The 21,305-nt window shown below is 41.6% G+C and overlaps 1 protein-coding gene across 2 annotated transcripts in view; it reads left to right on the top strand.

Annotated features, from left to right (window-relative positions):
* The first annotated feature begins 9,711 nt into the window (after positions 1-9,711).
* Cwh43 (cell wall biogenesis 43 C-terminal homolog) overlaps positions 9,712-21,305 on the top strand; it is a 57,293-nt gene continuing 45,699 nt past the window's right edge. For both annotated transcript variants that reach the window (XM_077803539.1, XM_026386544.2), the window contains exons 1-6: positions 9,712-9,754; positions 11,446-11,637; positions 16,093-16,213; positions 16,829-16,983; positions 19,092-19,293; positions 20,408-20,496. In XM_077803539.1, the coding sequence (XP_077659665.1) occupies positions 9,712-9,754; positions 11,446-11,637; positions 16,093-16,213; positions 16,829-16,983; positions 19,092-19,293; positions 20,408-20,496 (802 nt within the window). The remainder of the gene's footprint in view (positions 9,755-11,445; positions 11,638-16,092; positions 16,214-16,828; positions 16,984-19,091; positions 19,294-20,407; positions 20,497-21,305) is intronic.

The raw sequence follows: 21,305 nt of genomic DNA, 5'->3' as shown, positions 1-21,305 counted from the left end.
GGACTCAGGTTACTCATGTCACTCTTGTAATGGGAGAGTTCCCATTGGTTGGGAAAGGATGGTAGGAGGGTGTTCCGGGGGAAGGGGAAACCCCCCCGGCTCAGGTAGAACACACACGTGGCGGACCCACCTGTTAGGGGACGCACACGGCCTCTCTCTAAATAAAACTTTGTCTCAGTTTGACTGGCTTGTGTTCTTGTGCCCAACCGGGTTGCAAGATTGCAAGCCCGCGTGCACTGACAGCTCAGCAGGGAATTGCTCAGCAGGGGTGCCGCAGGCAGTGCTCGGCAGCAGGAGCGGGACTCAGCCGGCCCGGGACCGGGCAGTTTGCGGCATTTTGGTGGCCCTGTACTGGGAACGCCCAAAACTTAAAGGTGAGTAATATCGCTCGCCCCTAAGGAAAGGCGACAGAATGGGTATTTCTGTTTTGATTTATTCTGCTCTTATTTCAGGCTCTCTAGCCTTACAATTTTTTCAGACGAGTTGGGATAAATGGTTAACTCAAGGTTTGAAGTTATTCGGCCCTGAGAGAGAGAAAATTGACATAATCATTTTCCTCCTCTCCGTTTCTGTTTCATTCTGTTTTGGCTTTCTTCTATCCTATCTTATTGGGTTACGTTACCTTTATAGTAGATTAGAATCTAGTAAAAAACAAACCGAAAAACTGTTAAGTAAATTGTTAGAGGTCCAAGCCATGGCAGAAAACATATTAGGTCAAGCAAAACAAAAGGTCTCTCAAGCTAGTCAGATAGAAGAAAATTTGAACAAGGCAAGCTCAGGGAAAAAACGGTCGTCAGATAGGGAGGCTGCTACTAACTCCGTTCCACCACCAGAGGGCATAGTTCAACCAACAGCTTTACCTGCCTCCATAGATGATGAACGGAATCCTGAGGCGGGACCCCAAAAACTAGCATGCCCTGTAGTTGAGCAGGGAGAAGAAAGAGAACGAGTTTACCGTGCCTTAGATTTCAAAATAATAAAGCAATTAAAGGAAGCTGTAGCAGCCTACGGCCCGGCCGCTCCCTTCACAGTCAGTATGGTCGAATCTATTACCGGCTGGAACTTAACACCAGCAGATTGGGCTAACGTGTGTAATTCTGTGCTAAATAGAGGACAGTATTTATTATGGAAAATTGCCAATGAGGAATTTTGCAAGGAGACAGCTAGGCGAAATGCAGAAGCAGGTTACCCTGAACGAGACCAAAAAATGTTACTGGGGAAAGAAGAGTTTCAAGGGCAAATGCAACAGCTCAGATATGATCCTGGCGTATACGCTCAGGTCGCTATAAATGCAATTAAGGCATGGAAAACTTTAAAGGGACAAGGGGATTTTCAAGGTCAACTATCTAAGATAATACAAGGAGTTAATGAGCCCTACGCTGACTTTGTAGCTAGACTTTTGAAGCAGCCTCTGAGACATTTGAAAATACAGAACAGGCAATGCCATTTATAAAACAGCTGGCTTACGATCAAGCAAATCGTTGCTGCAAAGAGGTCATTAGACCGTGGAAACAGGAAGATTTAAACACATATATTAAATTATGTAGAGACATTAATGAACAAGGACAAGTCATGGCAGCTGAAGTAAAACAAGCTTTAAGTACCAAGCCAAAAACATGCTATAATTGCAATCAAGAAGGACATTTTAAAAGAAATTGCCCCATAGGAGGAGGGTTTAACAAAGCTAGGTATCAAAAGAGTAGAATCCCGGGTATTTGCCCACGATGCCATAGAGGGAGACATTGGGCTAATGAATGCCATTCTCAAACCACCATAGAGGGTATTCCGTTATCAAAAAATGGACAAAGACCAAGTGTCTACCCACGAGATCGTGGAGAAAGGCATCAGGCCCCGTTGTCAAAAAACGAATTGGAGGGCCCAATGCCCCGGGGCCCAAAACCACAAATATACGGGGCAATGGAGGAACCCAGCAGCACCATCAAGGTGGTGCCCAGGATGCATTATCCATCAGATCCCTCATCAGACAGACTAGAGGGAGCGCAGGGTTGGACATCTGTGCCTCTGCCAGAGCAGTATTAACTCCAGAGATGGGAGTTCAAATCATTCCCACAGGAGTAAAAGGACCTCTTCCCCAGGGAACAGTAGGCTTATTATTAGGACGCAGTTCTTCTACACTTAAAGGACTTATGATAAGTCCTGGGGTAATTGATCCCGATTATGAGGGTGAAATAAAAATCATAGCTAGTTCTCCAAGAGGTATATCAGTAATTTCATCAGGAGATAGAATAGCACAGTTATTAATAATACCAAGCCTACATGATAAATTTTCCAGTTGTAATGTAGAAAGAGGTTCCAAGGGATTAGGCTCCACAGGTGTAGATTGGGCTATGCTATCTTTAAATTTAGATTCTCGCCCTATGCTAAAATTAAATATTCAAGGGCATGATTTTAATGGACTGCTGGACACAGGCGCTGACCTCAGCATCATATCTCGCCAGGAATGGCCTAAACATTGGCCATTACAGCAAGCGACCCAAACGCTTAGAGGCCTAGGAGTGGCAACTAATCCCCATAGAAGTGCAATGGTATTAGATTGGAGGGATCCTGAAGGATGTGAAGGAACTATACAGCCCTATGTATTGGACCATCTCCCCATAAATTTATGGGGACGAGACGTCCTAGATCAATTAGGATTGACATTAACAAATAACGTCAATCCTAACGCGCCCACTACTAGGGCAAAACAAGGCTTTAAAAAAGAAAAGAGATTAAGAGATCAAGAACAAGATATAACAGCACCAATTCAAGTAGATCAAGAGATAGATAAACATGGATTGGGTTTTCAAAAAGGGCCACTGAGACAATCAAAATTACTTGGAAATCAGAAAGACCAGTGTGGGTTCCTCAGTGGCCCCTAACTAAAGAAAAGATACAAGTAGCCCATGATCTGGTCAAACAGCAATTAGCGGAAGGACATATACAACCTTCCGTATCTCCCCATAATACTCCCATTTTTGTTATTAAAAAGAAATCTGGTAAATGGAGATTATTACAAGATTTAAGAGCCATCAATAATGAGATGGTTATTATGGGACCTGCTCAATCAGGGATTCCCCAATTGTCTGCTCTACCAAAAACCTGGCATGTTCTAGCTATAGATATTAAAGATTGTTTCTTCTCAATTCCAATTCATCCCGAGGATAGTCCGCATTTTGCATTTACTATCCCTGCACTGAATCATGAAGGTCCTGATCAGAGATATGAATGGAAAGTACTCCCTCAAGGGATGGCTAACAGCCCAACTTTGTGCCAAATTTATGTTGATAAAGCAATCCAGCCACTTAGAAATCAAAACCCTGAACTACAGATATTTCACTATATGGATGATGTGTTAATGGCACATAAAGATAAAAACACATTGCTAGAATGTTATGCCACGCTTACAAACTTATTAAAAAATTATAATCTAGAGATAGCAATAGATAAAGTACAATTAAATCTTCCAATTAATTATTTAGGAGTTCTATTATCCTCAACCATGGTCCGTCCACCAAAAATTCAAATACGAGTAGATCAACTCAAATCACTTAATGACTTTCAAAAGTTATTGGGAGATATAAATTGGATAAGGCCTTATCTAGGCATACCAACAGGAGAATTAGGACCTTTATTTGATATTCTAAAGGGTCCATCAGATCCAAATTCACCCCGCATGTTAACGCCTGAAGCTAGAAAGGCATTAAAAATCATTGAAACATATATGGAAAATATGCATTTGGATAGAATTGATATAAGTTTGCCTTTATTATTTATTGTACTACCGACAAAGAATATTCCTACAGGGGTATTTTGGCAAGAAGGTCCATTATTATGGATACATTTATCTTATTCTCCTAATACTATTCTTACTAGATATCCTGAGGCTGTAGGGCAATTAATACTCAAAGGAATAAAAGCAGCAAAAGGAGTGTTTGGGATTTCTCCCAATAAAATTATTACTCCATATACTATGGATCAAATTGATGAGTTAGCTAATGAGTTAAATACTTGGGCAATAATCATGTGTAAATCTAGTGTTGCATTTGATAATCACTTGCCATCTAATCCTTTGTTGTCTTTTTGGTCTAAGCATCCTGTAGTTTTTCCAAAAATGACAAGAAAAACCCCTATCATAAATGCTCCAAATATATTCACTGATGGGTCAAACAATGGTACAGCAGCAGTAGTTACTCCTGATCAAACTTTTACATTTTTAGTACCCAAACAATCAGCTCAAAAGGTAGAGCTCAATGCAGTATTGCAAGCTTTTATGATGTTCAAAGATTCTACATTTAATTTATTTTCTGATAGTCAGTATGTAGTTAATGCTATCGTATCTCTTGAAGATGCTGGTAGGATTTCTCCTTCCTCTACTGTTTTCTCTTTGTTTTCTGCTATACAAAGTCTAATCTGGGATAGAAAGGATCCATTCTTTATAGGACATATCAGAGCACATACAGGATTGCCTGGAGCCCTTAGTTTGGGTAATGAACTAGCAGATAAATCTACACATGACATACATATTTTCTCCACAATAGAAGAAGCTATAAATTTTCATAAAAGGTTCCATGTCAATGCTAATACTTTACAAAAACGTTTTAAAATAACTAAAGAACAAGCCAGACATATAATAAAACAATGTCAAAATTGTGTGACATTTTTGCCACAAGTTAATCTTGGAGTCAATCCTAGAGGACTGATACCTAACCATATTTGGCAGATGGACGTCACACACTTGCCAGAATTTGGAAAATTAAAATATTTACATGTTACAGTTGATACTTCTTCTGGATTTTTGATGGGCTCCCTTCATCCCGGAGAAAAAACTAAAGATGTTATAGCTCATTGCTTACAAAATTTTGCCACTGTGGGTGTTCCTAAACAGTTAAAAACCGATAACGGTCCTGGTTACATCTCCAAGTCTTTTAAACAATTTTGCTCATCATTTGGCATTACTCATATAACAGGAATCCCATACAACCCACAGGGACAAGGCATAGTTGAAAGAGCTCATCAAACTATAAAAATGTACTTATTAAAGCAAAGGGAGGGAATTAGTAAGGGGTATATATCCCCCAAAGATAAACTTAAAATAACCCTTTTTACTCTAAACTTTCTAAATTTGGATTCATCAGGACTTAGTGCTGCGGAAAGACATATGTATCCGAAAAATGTACATAAGCCTAAGGTACTTTGGAAAGATATTCTAACAGGACAATGGAAAGGTCCGGACCCAGTAATAGTCTGGAGTCGGGGCTCCGTCTGTGTTTTTCCACAGGAGGAACAGCAACCAATTTGGATTCCAGAGAGATTAACTAAAACAATTTCTACAGAAAAAGAAGATGATTTGACTCAAATCCATAACAGCTCATATCCAGAGTTCCAGCCTGGCTATTCTTGCATCTGCGACAGTGATTTACCACGGTGCCTTTTTCAATATCTATTTTATTATTTGCATTTTTCCCACATCATAAAGTTCTATTTTATTTTATTTTATTTTATTTTACCTTATTTTTTAAGCTCATACAAACCTAGGTTAATGTTTTTCTGATCAGTTTTATTTTTTTGACTGTGTTTTATTTATTTATTTATTTTTAACTGTAAAGTTTTTAAACATTGCAATGGAGATTTCACCTAGCTATAGCTACAAGGCCTTTATTTACTATTGTCTTATATGTTCTATGTTATGTATGCTGTTTTGTGTTGTATGTCTGTATGTGTGTATGTCCATATTTCATTTATAAGGAGCGCTCATGTATATATAGATACAAGTATTCAAAAAAAAAAATTTAGTCACGTGACTTATATGGTTTAATTTACTTTAGGTAAACAGCTGTTATTAAATTTTGTTTTTAAAGGTGGTTAACAGATATGTTTGTTTACTTTCACCTTTCCTTTTCATTATATTTCATAATTCTGTTCAGGATAATGTCTCTTTAGCAACATGGCCATAATTCCCATCTCCATCCCAGTGCCGGTGAAGACTAAGACCAAATTACAACTTTTATGATAGCTATCACTATAAACTGTATAAATTGATACATCAATCAAAATAACTCAATAAGACTGCTCAATCAAGGACTTAATTTACTTTGGGAGGAAATGGACATATTGATAGACTCCTCCAATTTGAACTGCTCAATCAAGGACTTAATTTACCTTGGGAGGAAATGGACATATTGATAGACTCCTCCACTTTCAACTGCTTACACAACTTGCCTGGACTATGTATCACCTATATGCATTGTGCTCTATTTGTTGATACAGCGAACTGGTAGTGCTATATCTTAGCCGATGTGTCACCAGTGTTTCCAAAGGAGCCGTCAATTGGCTTGGTGTCGTGGCAATTCTGCGTCTTTCTCCCTTCTGCTAGTGATGGTCTGATTTTGGGGGCCAACAGAGGTGAGGCAAGAACCTCACCCCCCCACTGGCACCAAGGTTAAATTTGGGTGCCAACAGAGGTGAGGCAAGAACCTCACCCCCCCCACTGGTGCATAGGCCTATTACACAGGTATGGCTATATACTGGACCGGTAGTCAGTGACGGGTATGATTCGGTTACAGTGGTATCAACCTAAGCCAGGAGACTGACGCAATAAGGTCAGTTTTCCCATGACGGGTAAGAACCATATGTGAATTGGACATACCTAACAGGCACGGTCCCTAGCCACATTTGCCTGTTGTTTATTTAAACAGAAGGGGGCAGATGTTAGGAGCCACAGCAAAAATATTGATACAGGCACCTTTGGATTTTATGACTGCCAGCCAGCAATTCACATTCATATGGTAATTGGACTCATGCTGTCTAGCTGGGCCCATTTTCAGGACTCAGGTTACTCATGTCACTCTTGTAATGGGAGAGTTCCCATTGGTTGGGAAAGGATGGTAGGAGGGTGTTCCGGGGGAAGGGGAAACCCCCCGGCTCAGGTAGAACACACACGTGGCGGACCCACCTGTTAGGGGACGCACACGGCCTCTCTCTAAATAAAACTTTGTCTCAGTTTGACTGGCTTGTGTTCTTGTGCCCAACCGGGTTGCAAGATTGCAAGCCCGCGTGCACTGACAGCTCAGCAGGGAATCGCTCAGCAGGGGTGCCGCAGGCAGTGCTCGGCAGCAGGAGCGGGACTCAGCCGGCCCGGGACCGGGCAGTTTGCGGCAAGTGGTGGAGAGCAAGATGATTAAAATTTCATATGAACATTTAACTTATGACATTTGGGAATGAAATTAAAAGTAACTTCATGGTTAACTTACTATAGCAACAGAAATTTAAACTAAACTTATAAGCTACACAGGAAAGCATCAGGAATCATGACAAACTGGACACTGTGTCACAGGCCTGTAACCTCAGCTACACAGGAGGGTGGGGCAGGAGGATCACAAGTTGGAGGATGGTCTGGGCAACTTAGTGAGACTCTCAGCAACTTAGCAGGACCCCGTCTCAAAATAAAAATAAAATAAAATAAAAGGACTGGGGCTGTAGCTAAGTGAAAAAATGATCCTGGATTCAATCTCCAGTGTCCATCCTCTGCCCTCCCTGCAAAAGAAATGAATGACAAACTTTCCCACAATGTGCCCCTAGAAGACAAACTGGCAAATCAGAAAAAAAAAAAAAAAAAGATTTCGAACACAAAAGAAACATTATTATCTCTTTGAGAAGGTCAGGAAGGGGAGTCCCCTGGCATACTGAGTGCTGTTCTTGTCTCTGTAACTGGAAAAAGCCAGAATGAGTTAGAAAGTCTATAGAAGGCAATTAAAAATGATTGCTTGATGAAGATGCTGTCAATATACTTGTCAAATGTGTCCTAAAGACCTACCATGTGATTAGTCCAATCATTATAGGGGTGCATACAGATAATAATATAAGTTGTCATTTCCTAACTACTGTGAATACCACAGATGTTGAATGTGTGCCTTATAGTACTTTACTTAAATAAAGTATTAAATGGTGTGCCTTATAGTACTTTACTTAAACCCTAAAACAACTCTATTTAGTTTTCTTATAGCAGAGATTGACAGCTGCTCACCAAAACTCATTTTCTTTCAAGAAAAAGAGAAAGAAAGCTCTTAATTTCTGATGTAGTCCAATATATTTATTACTTCTTTAGTCATTTGTGCTTTTGGAGAACTCATTGTTTTAACTCTAGATCATGAAGATTGACTTCTATATTTTCTTCTAATGGTTTCATAGTTTGATCTCTGACATTTTAGGCTTTGATCCATTTGGAGTTGACAAGTATATGGTGTGAGGTAGGGGTCCAACTCTCTTCTTTTGCATAATGGATAGTTATCCTAGAATTAATGTTGAAAAGATTATTCTTTCCTTCATGTAACTGTCTTGGCAAGCTTGTATAAAATCATTTGACCCTAGATAAGAGTGTGATTTCTGGACTCTCCATTCTGTTCTAAATTAATCTATATTATTCTACTTGTGGCTGAAAGTACAGGTAAGTAGGTGATTAGGAAGTCTTTGCTCAAAACTGTTATGAACTGATAGCACTAATTGCTTAAGTGACTCTGTACTTTTTGGGCATCCCATCTTTGTTAAATTTCAGAACAAACTTTCCAAAAGTGATAAATGATAAGCTCTTTTAAAAAAATAAAAATGTTGGGGCTGCGGATGTGGTTCAAGCGGTAGCACCCTTGCCTGGCATGCATGCGGCCTGGGTTCCATTCTCAGCACCACATACAAACAAAGATGTTGTGTCCACCGAAAACTAAAACATAAATATTAAAAAAAATAAATAAAAATGAACTGAAATAAAGTACCTTGAGGAGATTCTTCCAGTAAGTTCAAGACATCTTGGGGTGCAATATTTGAGAAAGAAATAACTAACTGGCCTAGTTCACAAGCTCCATTAATTAGAAACGCCTGCCACCTTTTTACGTATAGACGGTCTCAAATACCATTACTCATACATTAAGCAGGCAGGCCCATTTTCTTCGAATGTTTTCTCTTTCCTGAGCAAGTGGTGGAGCGTCTCTGAAGGTCAGAAAATCCTGCAAATGCTAAAATTTCTGGCCGCCCTTCCAGAACGCAGTGAACTAATTGCGCGTTTCCTAACTAAGCTTAGAAAAAGTAGCGCAGACTACTAGGAACGCCAAGGTTAGGTTCGCAGCGCGTGGCCACATCAGGCACCCCAAGCACTGGAGGCCGCCTCATCTGCTCTCTTCCCCAGCTCAGGCTGCCCCATCTGGGTCTCCAGCCTTCCTCTCCGCCTTCTCCTAGGGACGCACCCCCGTAGGACTGGTTCAAACAAGGACACCACAGATTCGGAGTTGCTCTAGCTCCCTCCCTCCTGCACGCAGGCAGCGCTCCAGCGCTTCTGGCCCTATGGCGGGGTCCGAGTCCGTAGGTCCGGGGACTGGGACTCGCGTCCTTAACATTCGCGTGGGCAGAGGCGGCGGCGTTGCCAGTTCGGCGCTGGGACCCGAGGCGCCCGCAGCCGCGCAGATCGCACAGGTGGCGTCGGGCCGGGTAGGCTGGGCTGGGTGTGGCGGGAAGGGGACCGTCTAGCCGGGCTCCACCCCGCCTCGGATCTGCACGCCGGCAGGGAGCCTGGCGAACCAGCGGGCAGTAGTCTCAGGGAGGGGAGTTGGAGTGCGGACGCGGGTCTGGGAGGACGCGGCGGCTGGCGGGGAGCGCAGGGCGCGCACGACAGCTTGGATCAGGGGGCGTTTTTTAGATAGCGCCACTCCCCTCGGCGTGGCGGCGATGCCCTCCCTGTGGAGAGAAATCCTCCTGGAGACCCTTCTGGGTAAGCCGAGGCTGTCCTCCCCGCGTGTTGGTGGTGCCTGCTCCCCGGACCTCCCTGGAGCCGCGGCGCTCCACCCGATTGGCTGAGGTCGGGCAGGGAGAAGAGCGCTTTCCATGCCCAGAATGGAGATGCTTATCGTCCCCTGGGAACTTTTGCTGCAGAAGGGAATAAAAGACAAGACCTTAATTGAGGTTCCAAAGCCGGGAATTCGAGAATTCGGCGAGGCGCCCGCGGAAGAGGGTGCTTTCTGAGTTCGCACGCAGCTCTGGGATGGCGTCCGAGGCGCGCAGATTCACCAGGTGTTGGTTTTGAATTCGCATAGCCTGTACAGTCTCCCGCAATCTCCCACCCGTGAATTTTAACTTTTAACCAGTACTGAACTTTACCTTTCCCAAGGAAAAGGACACCGGTTTCCCCAGGGACTGTAGGTGAATCCCGGGCAGAGTTGCCAAGTGGCCTTGATGGTTGGGGATTTGGTGAAAAGCATCCGACTGGAGTCTTGTTTGTTCAGTTACCAGTTTTGCAAAAAAGCACCAAGGACTTACTAGTGTAATTCTGTTGGAACTATATAATTTAAATCAGAGTACCTTGACGTTTGGGAAATCACTAGCACCTCTCTAGGGTTCATTAACAAACAGGGATCTTTCTGGCCTGGCAGGGAGCCCTCCTGAATGCCTGATTTTCAGGGAGCTGGTAGCTTTCAGGAGAGCCTCAGATTCTGCTCCGCCTTGTATCTTGTAAGTTGGGAGATGGAGTAGGTTACCTCTGATGCTAGGACTCGGTACTTCATCTCATTCAAGCCTAACAACTCTGCCAATTAAGAAAGGGAGTTTGAGAAGTAATTTGAGAGAAAGGTACCACATCTAGTGGTAAGAGAGCAAATGTGGAAACAGATTGCTTGGGTCTGAGTACACGTGGCTATTTAGTACTTCTGCATCTTAACCAGGGTCTCAGGATTTTGCTTATATGTTGTGTTGTCTCGTCCTTGTTTAATTAGTTTTTGCATTTGTAAGAGAGACTAGAAAGGGTTTCCATGCCATTGGACATAAGGTGGTGTGATGAAAAAGAGGTGATTTTTGTTAATCCCCAGTACAGAGCCTAGTGCCTAGTGAGCACCCAGGAGTGTTAATCGTCATTATTGTACAAAGTCCTTGGCAGAGGTGTGTCTGACTTTAGATGGGGGTTCTCCAGCCACCCTGCCTCACTTCTTAAGGGCTAGTTTTAAAAGATCTACTTGCAAGAAAATGATTATTGCCTAACTACAGAGCTTTGGATGTAGTTGTTGGGGTGGGAGGGGTGTCCTGCTGTTAACTGCTCTTTTTGATTTTTTGAATATTTAACATTATATGTGTATGGGTCAACTTAGGTAAGGGAATTTTATCAATCAGGGTCCTGACAGGACGCCAGAATCAGCTCAGATGATCAAGATAAGAGGACTTAACTAACTAAAGGAAACATCTACAGGAATGTGGCATGATTAAAGAATGAACAGAGTATGGATAGGGGATATGACAGCAGGAAGTCATTCTCAACCAGGGCCTGACCAATGGGGAAGGAATTCTGTTACTGGTACCCAATTATGGCACCCACTTAAACTGGAGGAAGGAGGCTGGCAGTGGAGTGGAGTGGAGAGCCACTGTTGGAAACAATGCTAAAATCATAACTCACTCTCTTCTCAACTTTTTCTGTAGGCTATGTTTCTTGGTCTCTCTACCATGACTTAGGACCGATGATCTATTACTTTCCCCTGCAAACACTGGAGCTCACTGGGTTTGAAGTTTTTGGCATAGTCTCTCTTTCTCCAGCACTCCTAATAATTACTCCTTTCTGGAAGCTGGCTAACAAGAAGTGGATGCTAACCCTGCTTAGGATCATCACTGTAGGTAAGTGTTTCTTTAAGGTTTTCCTTTTTAGTTAAAGATCAAGTGAAATAATGTAGACTGTTCATTGCAGGCTGAAGGACTGAATGAACAAAACATAAGAGTTTTCTTTCCCTTACTACCACCATAGAAGAGTTTTAGTAAAATTGGAAGATTAGACTGAGAGTCAATGTGCTTTTGTGCTTTACATTTCTGACATTTCTGCCAGATTGGAAGGGCCTAAAAAAAAAAAATCACTGAAAGGAGGATAAGGATATGTTGAAGAAAGGTCAACTCTTGAATATAGTGTGTTTATCTTTTCAACTATAACTCTGTACTTAGGAGCTATTGGAAAGATTTTAAAATAATACTGCATAAGAAACACAAAAATTATGCATGATAAATACCATACAAGCAAACAGCAGCATAGAAAAACTATTTGCAACTCTTACTCAACTAATTTCCCTAATATAGAGAGTTTTTACAAACCAATGACAAAAAAAAAAAAGACCAACTCACTAGAAAAGGGGCAAAAGTATGCCTAATCACTGGAAAGAAAATAAAATCAGTTTTAAAAGGTATAATAAAATATATAGACTATAAATTATGCACATACATATTTATCTGTAGTGTCCTAAATGGATTGGTCAAGAATAAAGTATAACTGTAGTGAATCATAAGGGTGGGAAAACAAGCACTCATGCATTACTGTTGTCTGCCATGCGACCAGCTCTGGCTTCATGAAAGAAGGTTCGATTCATGAGTGAATGCTATGGAGTTTTAAATTAAAGAGACAAGACTCTTATTACCTTTAAAACCAGCTCCAGGACAGCTTCTCCTAGCTACCACCTCCAGCCACCTAATGCGGTAGCAAGGTTTATAGAGAGAGAGAGAGAGAGAGAGAGAGAGAGAGAGAGAGAGAGAGAGAGAGAGAACACGCCAGGGAGTGGACTTTTATTGGGGAACAAAAAATTCCAGGGAAAATCCCATCCAATGAAGGTTAAGGGGGGCAGCATCCCAAGGTCAGGGGTGACAATTGGGTCTTCGGGGCAGTGGCCAGACACGCCTCTTCACAGACAAGCCCTCCGACCAGGAAAGCTCTGACACAGCTGTGTTTAAGCACCTCTCACCCAGCCAGGGAGGTAACTCAAATCACGTGCAAGGATGGCCTCCCACACTGTTGGGCATGTAAATTGTCACAACCTCTATGTTGAGTACTTTAGCAGTATTTGTCCTGATTACAAATCTGTACATAACCTTTAATCAGCAGTTCCACTTGTAGAATATATCCTAGAGATGAACTCACATGGTAAATTTAACATGATATTTAAACAATGCAGGGATATTTATAATAGCAAGGCTAGAAATAACATAAGTGTCCTCTCTAAGGACAGGTTAAATGGATTATAGTTATGAAACTTGGAATACTACAGAATACTATGCAGCACAAAAGAGAGAATATTATTTATGTAATGAAGTGGGATGTTCTTCAAAGTATATTTTGCAGAAAGGGTTGTTTTAAATAGTGTCTATTATAGAATGTTAATCTTTATTTTAAAATGTTTGGGTGAGGGGCTGGGGATGTGGTTCAAGCGGTAGTGTGCTCGCCTGTAGTGTGCTCGCCTGGCATGCATGTGGCTTGGGTTCAATCCTCAGCACCACATACAAACAAAGATGTTGTGTCCGCCGAAAACTAAAAAATAAATTAAAAAATTTTAAAAAAAAGATTACAGATGAGGGCTGAGAATATAGCTTAGTCAGTAGACTGCTTATTAAAAAATGTTTGGGTGAAAATATATTTATTACTTGGTTGACCATGCATTACATATCTCCAAAAGGACTTTAAAATGGTAGCATTTTAGTTGCCACTCAGGTGGAGAATTGGGTACCAAAAGACAGAACTGGAGAGGGAAGTTTGCACTCTATCCCTTTGAATTCTGAATTTGAATATATTATATTGCCAAAAAATAGTGAAAAATTTAAATGTATACTTGATATCATAAAGAACTGAGATTTTTTTCATATTAATAAATATTTAGAAAGCTTGGAGTAGTATTGATGGTAAAAAAAAAAAAAGTAAGAACATGAGTTATAGGGAATAGATTTTCACAGGAAAAAAAATGCCATACTCCAGGCTGGTTGGACCCATAACTAACAGCTCTGGTCTTCTTGCACTCCTGTTATAACTCAGTAAGTGTCTCTGAGATTTGTGTGTGGCATTTGTTCATGAATCATGCTATATGTTCTGTCTAGAAACAGTCATTTGACTTTTTTAGAAGCAGTGCCAGGAATCACTAGGACATTGCTATGTTTGTCTGTCTGTCATTTCCTGAAGATGGCAGAATACAGTGCAGTGAGTTCTGTGGTTCCCAATGAAGGTGTAAAACTTTTTTTTTTTTTTTTTTTAAAGAGAGAGTGAGAGGGAGAATTTTAATATTTATTTTTTAGTTTTTGGTGGACACGACATCTTTGTTGGTATGTGATGCTGAGGATCGATCCCGGGCCGCACACATGCCAGGTGAGCACCCTACCGCTTGAGCCACATCCCCAGCCCCCAAAACTTTTGTTTTTTAAAAACAGCTCAGAGAGAATAGTGGGAAAAACTCCTAGAAACCGTGCCCTTTACAAAGACGGCATCCATAGGCATTGAAAGACATGTTGAGTTTGTAGATCATGAAATTTTCAGCTCCAGAAGTAATAGAAATGAAGCTTTCCACCCTGAACTGAGTACACGGTAACTGGTTTCAACTGCTGTGGGCTTACACAGTATCCTTATATGAATCACTGTGGTTTCAGCCTTGCAAGATTCAGTTTCTCCTTCCATTCCAGGTTGGCTTCTAGGGGAGTGATTTATTAGTGTCCTTCTTCGCCTTTGCTCAGTACTGGCCCTGTGGGCTCACCTACAAAGCCACCAACTGAGCAGTTGCTGGAAAAGGTTTTCATTACTTAAGTTCAGTTCTTTTCAGTAACTTCTAGTAACTATCAGGGATATAAGAATAAATAAGTGGGGCTGGGGATGTGGCTCAAGCGGTAGCGCGCTCGCCTGGCATGCGTGCGGCCCGGGTTCGATCCTCAGCACCACATACCAACAAAGATGTTGTGTCCGCTGATAACTAAAAAATAAATATTAAAAATTCTCTCTCTCTCTCTCTCTTAAAAAAATAAATAAGTTTCAGGTGGTTATTATATGATTGTGATGCCTGCTATGATTCTCTTTTTGCCTCCTCCCTCCATGAAAACCTAGCACTTTGAGTGGAAGTAGATCTGCATTTAAGAAAGTGATAGGGGAAGTCACTTGAGATGAAGAGGCCATTCTCCGCCAGGCATTCTTCCCGGTGACCACAGAACATTGTTGATGCTAAACAGAGGCTGCAGTCAGCCATGATTTCCCTTCAAATGCTCCATAAGGACAGGAAAAACTCTGTTTTTAGTATCCTAAAGGATTCTTACATAGCCACAGAGAAGGTCTGAGTGTTACATTCAATCTCACCTCTGGTACCTCAGATATTTTTAGATCATTACTATAGAATTAACTATGAAACTAGTTCTTACGCATTGACTTAGATTATGTTTGATCATAAATATTTTCACCCACTGGGATGGCCATAATAAAAAGACCGACAATAATAGTGTTGGCAAGGAGGTAGGGAACTTGGAACTTTCATGTCTCGCTGGCAGAAATGGAAGAAATGTAAAATGGTACAGCTGGTTTGGGAACCCGTTTGGCAGGTCCTCAAAATGTTAAACTGAGTTATCATATGACCCAGCAGCTCCACTGCTTGGCATGTACCCATGGAAAAATGAAAGCATATGTTAGCACAGAAACTTGTACAAAAATGTTTATAGTAGCATTATTCATAAGAGCCCCCAAATGTCCATCAGCTGGTGAATGGATAAACAAAGTGCAGTATATCCATGTAATGGAACATTACTTAGCCATAAAAGGGAGTGAAGTACTGATACAAGCTGCAGCACAGATGAACCTTGAAAACATTATGCTTAGAGAAAGAAGTCAGACACGAAAGGCCACATATTATGATTCTATTTATGAAATGCCCCAAATAAGAAAAATCCGAAGAGTAGTGATTGCTAAGGGGCTGGGCATGGGAGAAGAGGGAATGGAGAGAATGGGGGAGTGACTGTTACATATACATACATATATTTATATACATACATATATATTTATATTTATTTATTTATATATATATTTTGGTGGGGGGGTGATGTGAATGTTCTGAGTTTAGTGGTGATAGTTGCATAGCTTTGTGGATACACTAAAGATTAGTGATTTCTGTATTCTAACATGGTGAATTGTATGGCATGTGAATTATATTTTAAAAATATTTTAAAAGATGGGTAATTATTGATTAACTCTCTTGAATGTAAAGATGGTGTCAGACCTGACATTTATCGAATGTGGATCACTGAGTGGGAATGCATTCTTGCTGGAAATTTTCAGCTCTCCTTACTCTTTTGTAGGCGGCTTAGCCTCCTTCCAGGCTCCAAATGCCATCCTTCGGCTGGTGGTCCTTGCACTTGGTGTGTTTTCTTCGCTGATAGTGCACAGCGTGACGTGGTGGTCAGGAAGTGGTTTGCAAAGGTATGATTCATGTCTTATGCATCTGTGCACAAACAAGTACAGTTACCAAAGGGAAACTTGGGGCCAGGAGTTCCAAGTTGTAGTTTTTACTTTTCATATGACCTTTGCCTCCTCTTCATAAAAGAGGATGTGAACTTGCCGTCAATCTCAGTAACTTTTTTTTTTTCTTTTTTGGTATTGAACTGAGGCCTCACATATGCTAAACACATGCTCTACCACAGAGCTACACTTGCAGCCCCAGTAATATTTTTCTTTTTTTAGTACTAGGAATTAAATCCAGTTACTACTGAGCAACATATCCACTCCTTTTTTTTGATATAGAGTCTCACTATGTTGCCCAGGTTAGCTTTAAACTTGTGATTTTCCTGCCTCAGCCTCAGGAGTAGCTGGGATTATAGGCATGTTCCACTATGCAAGGCCCTAGTAATGTTTTGAGAACTAAAGAATGATAACAAGTTGCCTAGGTAATGGGCTAAATAAAGGCTAAGTCAAATATATTACTACATATTACCAACAAGACAATTTCAGATACTCATTCTATGAAACAAATTCACAATGGACGTAGTACCTTGAATTCCCATTGGGAAGTTTTTAAAAATACTTTTGCACTTGCAGGTACCACAGAATCTGGGGATTTATTTTAGGACAGATTCTTCTTGTCGTCCTCCGCATATGGTATACTTCACTAAATCCAATCTGGAGTTGTCAATTGTCCAACAGAGTGATCCTGGCATTAAGTACGATAGCCACACTTGATCGCATTGGCACAGGTAAACATGTGTTCAACTCTCCTGCAGAGTTTGTCTTTTCTATATGAATGTAGTATGAGTGGAAATGTACTTCCATTTCAGTTGCTTTCCCCCACTCTGAAATAGTAACTAACAAAGCCATCGAGTTGTTATCTCAGCAGAAGATACCTGTTCTTGATAGCACAGATGGGAAAAACAAAAAACCCATCAGTGGCATGTACCACAAAGTCGATGAGAGATTAGAACCAGGTCTTATACCTACAGGTCACGTTCTATCTTCCTTCTTCTTCTTCCTGTGGACTGGCCTCTGTTGCTGGTATTTTCCATCTTCCACCTTCATGCTGGCCCCAGTACAACTGTACAATGGGGAAGTTACTGGGATTTATGGGAGTGGCAACTACCTGGTTTTTACCCAGGAATCTGAAGTACCAAATCTGAAGTTTGAAAAGGAAGCAAATCTTACACATTCAGAGCACTATTCAAATCGTCTGGCTTTTACTGGAGCTGACTTTGTCTGAGATATGTAGATACACAGCTTGGGAGTTGCTTCCTAGGCCAACTTGAGATTCTTCTGAAAAGAGAGGACAAGTGCTCCTGGATTCTAATTAACTTGCTCCTGGCTTTTTGTGTAACTCTCAGTGAGTCACACTGTTCTTTTGTAAATACAAGGAGAAGCTGCACAGATTAACGCAGGTGTGGAGAGTATTGGCTCAGCATGAACAAAATGTGCTTGTCTGATTCCCCACCGGCCCCAGTCTCGGCATGAAACAGAGGTAACAAAATGGGGGAAATTAAGCAAGTAAATGAGTCACATGACTTGAATATTAGAACATTTAGAGCTCAGTCTAGTCCCCTAGTGTATGTTTTATATTTCATAAAACACTTATGTGTGGGTGTGCAAATTCGGAAGCACATGGCTCAGGTACAACCAGGTAATGATCAGGCCTTCAAGGGACTGCTTACCTCCCCTGACTTGGGTTTTCTTCTTTCTTGCCTCTTGCTGGGTGTCCATCTCTTCCTCTGGATTTGTCCTGTGCCCCCATTTCCAAAAATCAGATCTTCACTGGCTTGTTCAGGATCTCTGAATATACCAGATATATTCTTTGTTGTTGTTGTTGAATTTGAAGAGTTGTTGTGTCAAAGGATGGAGTCACACTCATACTTACTGCCAATTCAGTTTGGATGACTCTTTTCTCCGAAGACTCTCTGCTTAGCTGACCCCTTCCACCCCATTCCCATCACCTTTGCTTTCAGCCTGCTTCTCCTTCCTCTGATCCCATTCTTACCAGAATCACTTTCTTCTGCCAGCCTACTAGGCAGACCCTACTGCCTCCTACCCTGCAGAGGCTTCACAGTCACAAAGCCCACTAGACTCTCTGTTCCTGTACAGATACTCTCCTGCTAGTCTTTTCTTCGGTTGTTACATTTGTGTGTGTGCAGGTCTTGCTGTGATGAATTGGAGACTCTTGGTGACAGCACCATGAATTATGGCTGTATGACAGGATTAAGGAACCACACTGCCTAAACTCCAGCCTCTGTCTCTCAGTACTACCTGTGTGATCTTGGACAAGTTAGTTGATCTCTCTGGGCCTGTTTTTCTAATCTGTTAAAGGATATTAATATTAATCTCATATAAAGTTGTTGTAAAGATTGAGTGAGTTACTAAAAGGCTCAGGAGAGGGTTTGGCACGTAGTAACTGCCCAGTCAATGCACACTTATAACTCTGGGCACACACACTCCCTGTTGCGGGGGAAGAAGCCTAATGTACTGGAAAAGTTCACTCCAGTTGGATGACATTTGTCTCCTGAACATGTCATTCACTTTTTCAGTGTATATTTTTGCTCAATCTGTTAACTTCTTATAACGTCGGTAGCTTTCTGCATTTTTACTTGTCAAATTCCAAAATATCTGTTGTCCCTAAACCCTTCCTTATCTAGCCTGCCAGAAATCATCTCTGCCAGAACAGCAGCACGCCTTCTGCCTTGTATCATAGCTGCGTGTCTCACCTCCGTTCTAGAGAAAGCCTCTTAAAGCCAGACACCCTTTCCTCCTGGTTGAAAGTCTGTTAAGTAGAGAGGGTATATTTCCATATAAGGGGCCCTTTTTCATTTCTTTAAAAATCTTGTAGATGGTGACTGCAGCAAACCGGAGGGGAAGAAGACGGGTGAGGGGGCCAGAGGCGTGCCGTCTAGACCCACCCAGCTGCTGGCCGGCGCTGCCTTTGGTAGCCTCCTGTTCGTCACTCACTGGGTCTTTGGAGAGGTCTCACTTGTTTCCAGATGGGCAGTGAGTGGTCATCCCCACCCAGGGCCACATCCGAACCCATTTGGGTGAGTTTGGGTTTGGAAGCCAGTCAAGAACATGGCAGTCCTGGCTGTCTGAAGACAGTTCTCCTTTGCTAGCCTGCTGTTTCATATCCATTCTCCCTAGATGTCAGAGATGTCATCTGAAATAATCATGAACGCTGGAGATGAGGAGCTGGAGGGTATTTCCCCTGTACTGAAGGGCTGGGGCAAAACAGACAAGGGGAGAGGGAAGGCTGTGCCTGAGAGGTTCCCACAGCTTCTGCACAGCCACTTCAGGAAATCCCCATGCCAAAGAGTCTCCTCCGTGGCAGGGAAGGGACAGCATTGCTGCCCATTTCCCCCAGACCCTTCTGTTGCAGTAACGGGCATATGGTAGAGAGACCTCAGTGCCTGATGGCAAAACGCTCTCTCAGCCAGATGGACATAATAGTAACAATTGCCTTACAGACCTGCGAAGATTAATTGAATAATAACACAGATAAAAATCTTAAAATGGCGCTTAGTGTGTATTAAGTACTATTTTTAGCTTAATTTATATTATAGCTACTTAATCGAGTGCTGTATTATAGCTATTCTTGCTTCTGGATATCTCCCTAATTGAATTAAATTCTTTTTTTTTTTCCCTCTCCTCCAATGTTTTGCCAAAGTGGAAAAAGAATGAAATAGTTTGTGACTGTTTCAAAAATCACATCACTGTTAGTTATTGATCAAACTGACACTGGCGTCAGGAATGCACCAACTGTAGTACTGAGGTGGAGAAAAGAAAGAAAAATGACAAATGACATAGGAACTATTGCCAACGATTGTTTTTTTCTTTTGGTCTTTGGCAGAGTCATTTAAAATGTCACATGACCAGTATAGACTCTAATTTATGAGAAAACTTTATTATTGTGTTTACCTCGACTATGAAAGACCACAAATGCCATTTCTCTGAAGTCAGAGTTTTTATGACTTCAGTATGCCTCAGGCATATAATGTTGTCTCCCAGTGGGCTCTCGTTGCCCATTGGTTGTTTCAGACTTGAATTACCTCTTGGATGTACCTAGAGGTAGCAGGTATATTTCAGTTTTGTAATTGAAACAATGACATATTAGTAGCATGAAATGTCTTCTAGCATTTTCTTTCCTTTTTTTTACAGAGGTGCAGTTCTGCTGAGCCTGGCAAGTGGACTGACGCTCTCAGCTTGTTCGTGGTTTCCTAATTCTGGTTTCATCTGGTGGGTTACAGGTATGTGGGATTCACCTGCAAATATGCCCCTATTGAGCCTGGTTATGCAGTTTATTTGTAAAGCCTGTGCAAGCAGACGGAAGGAAGATGCCGCCACGCGATATGTACTGTGGCCAAATGGCTTGTTACAACCAGTCAAGACAACTATAACCCAGGTGTCACCAAGGTCTCCAGTGACTACCTGCTCTAGGTTCCTGATTCTTCCTACTCCACTTCACTTCACCTGTCCCATCCCTGCCCAAGCAGCATTGCCATAACTACCTCCCTTCAAAATGCCTATACAACACCCAAATGCACGTAGCACATTTTTTGAGGCAATGAAGGATTATATATATCACCAGTTGCTAAGTGCTAGATCTCTTGCCCTCTAATTTTGCTTGCTTCTTTGTTTTCTTAGAAATCTCCCCCCCTCCTCCAGACTTTTTTGAGATTCCATAGTGAAGTTCCATTTCCTTTTCTCTTTTCCATGTGACAGTTTTGTTCCCCATTCTTCTAACCCATCTTTGGGGTCATGTATGGTCTTTTTCAAAGACCCAGGCCATTTCTTCCCAGTCACACCCTTTATGATTCCAGAAATATTAATGAAGACTGTTGTACTGGTACGTGCCACAAAAAAATTAAACAGATGAACAAATAAAATTTAAAACAGTTAATAAAAAACAGGGAAATACTAATAAATTTAATTTAAACATAAAAAAAGGTCACTCTGGGTTTGATCCTCTATACCATCTCCACCAAATACACTTCACAAACTACTTGGTTGACCACAGTAAAAGAAGACAATAATCAGTGTTGGTGGCCCTCTCCCA

The sequence above is a fragment of the Urocitellus parryii genome, chromosome 10, assembly GCF_045843805.1.
Source record: "Urocitellus parryii isolate mUroPar1 chromosome 10, mUroPar1.hap1, whole genome shotgun sequence".
In the NCBI taxonomy this organism is placed as follows: domain Eukaryota; kingdom Metazoa; phylum Chordata; class Mammalia; order Rodentia; family Sciuridae; genus Urocitellus; species Urocitellus parryii.
The sequence above is the reverse complement of the archived record's forward strand: the minus strand, read 5'-3'. Positions and strand labels throughout refer to the sequence as shown.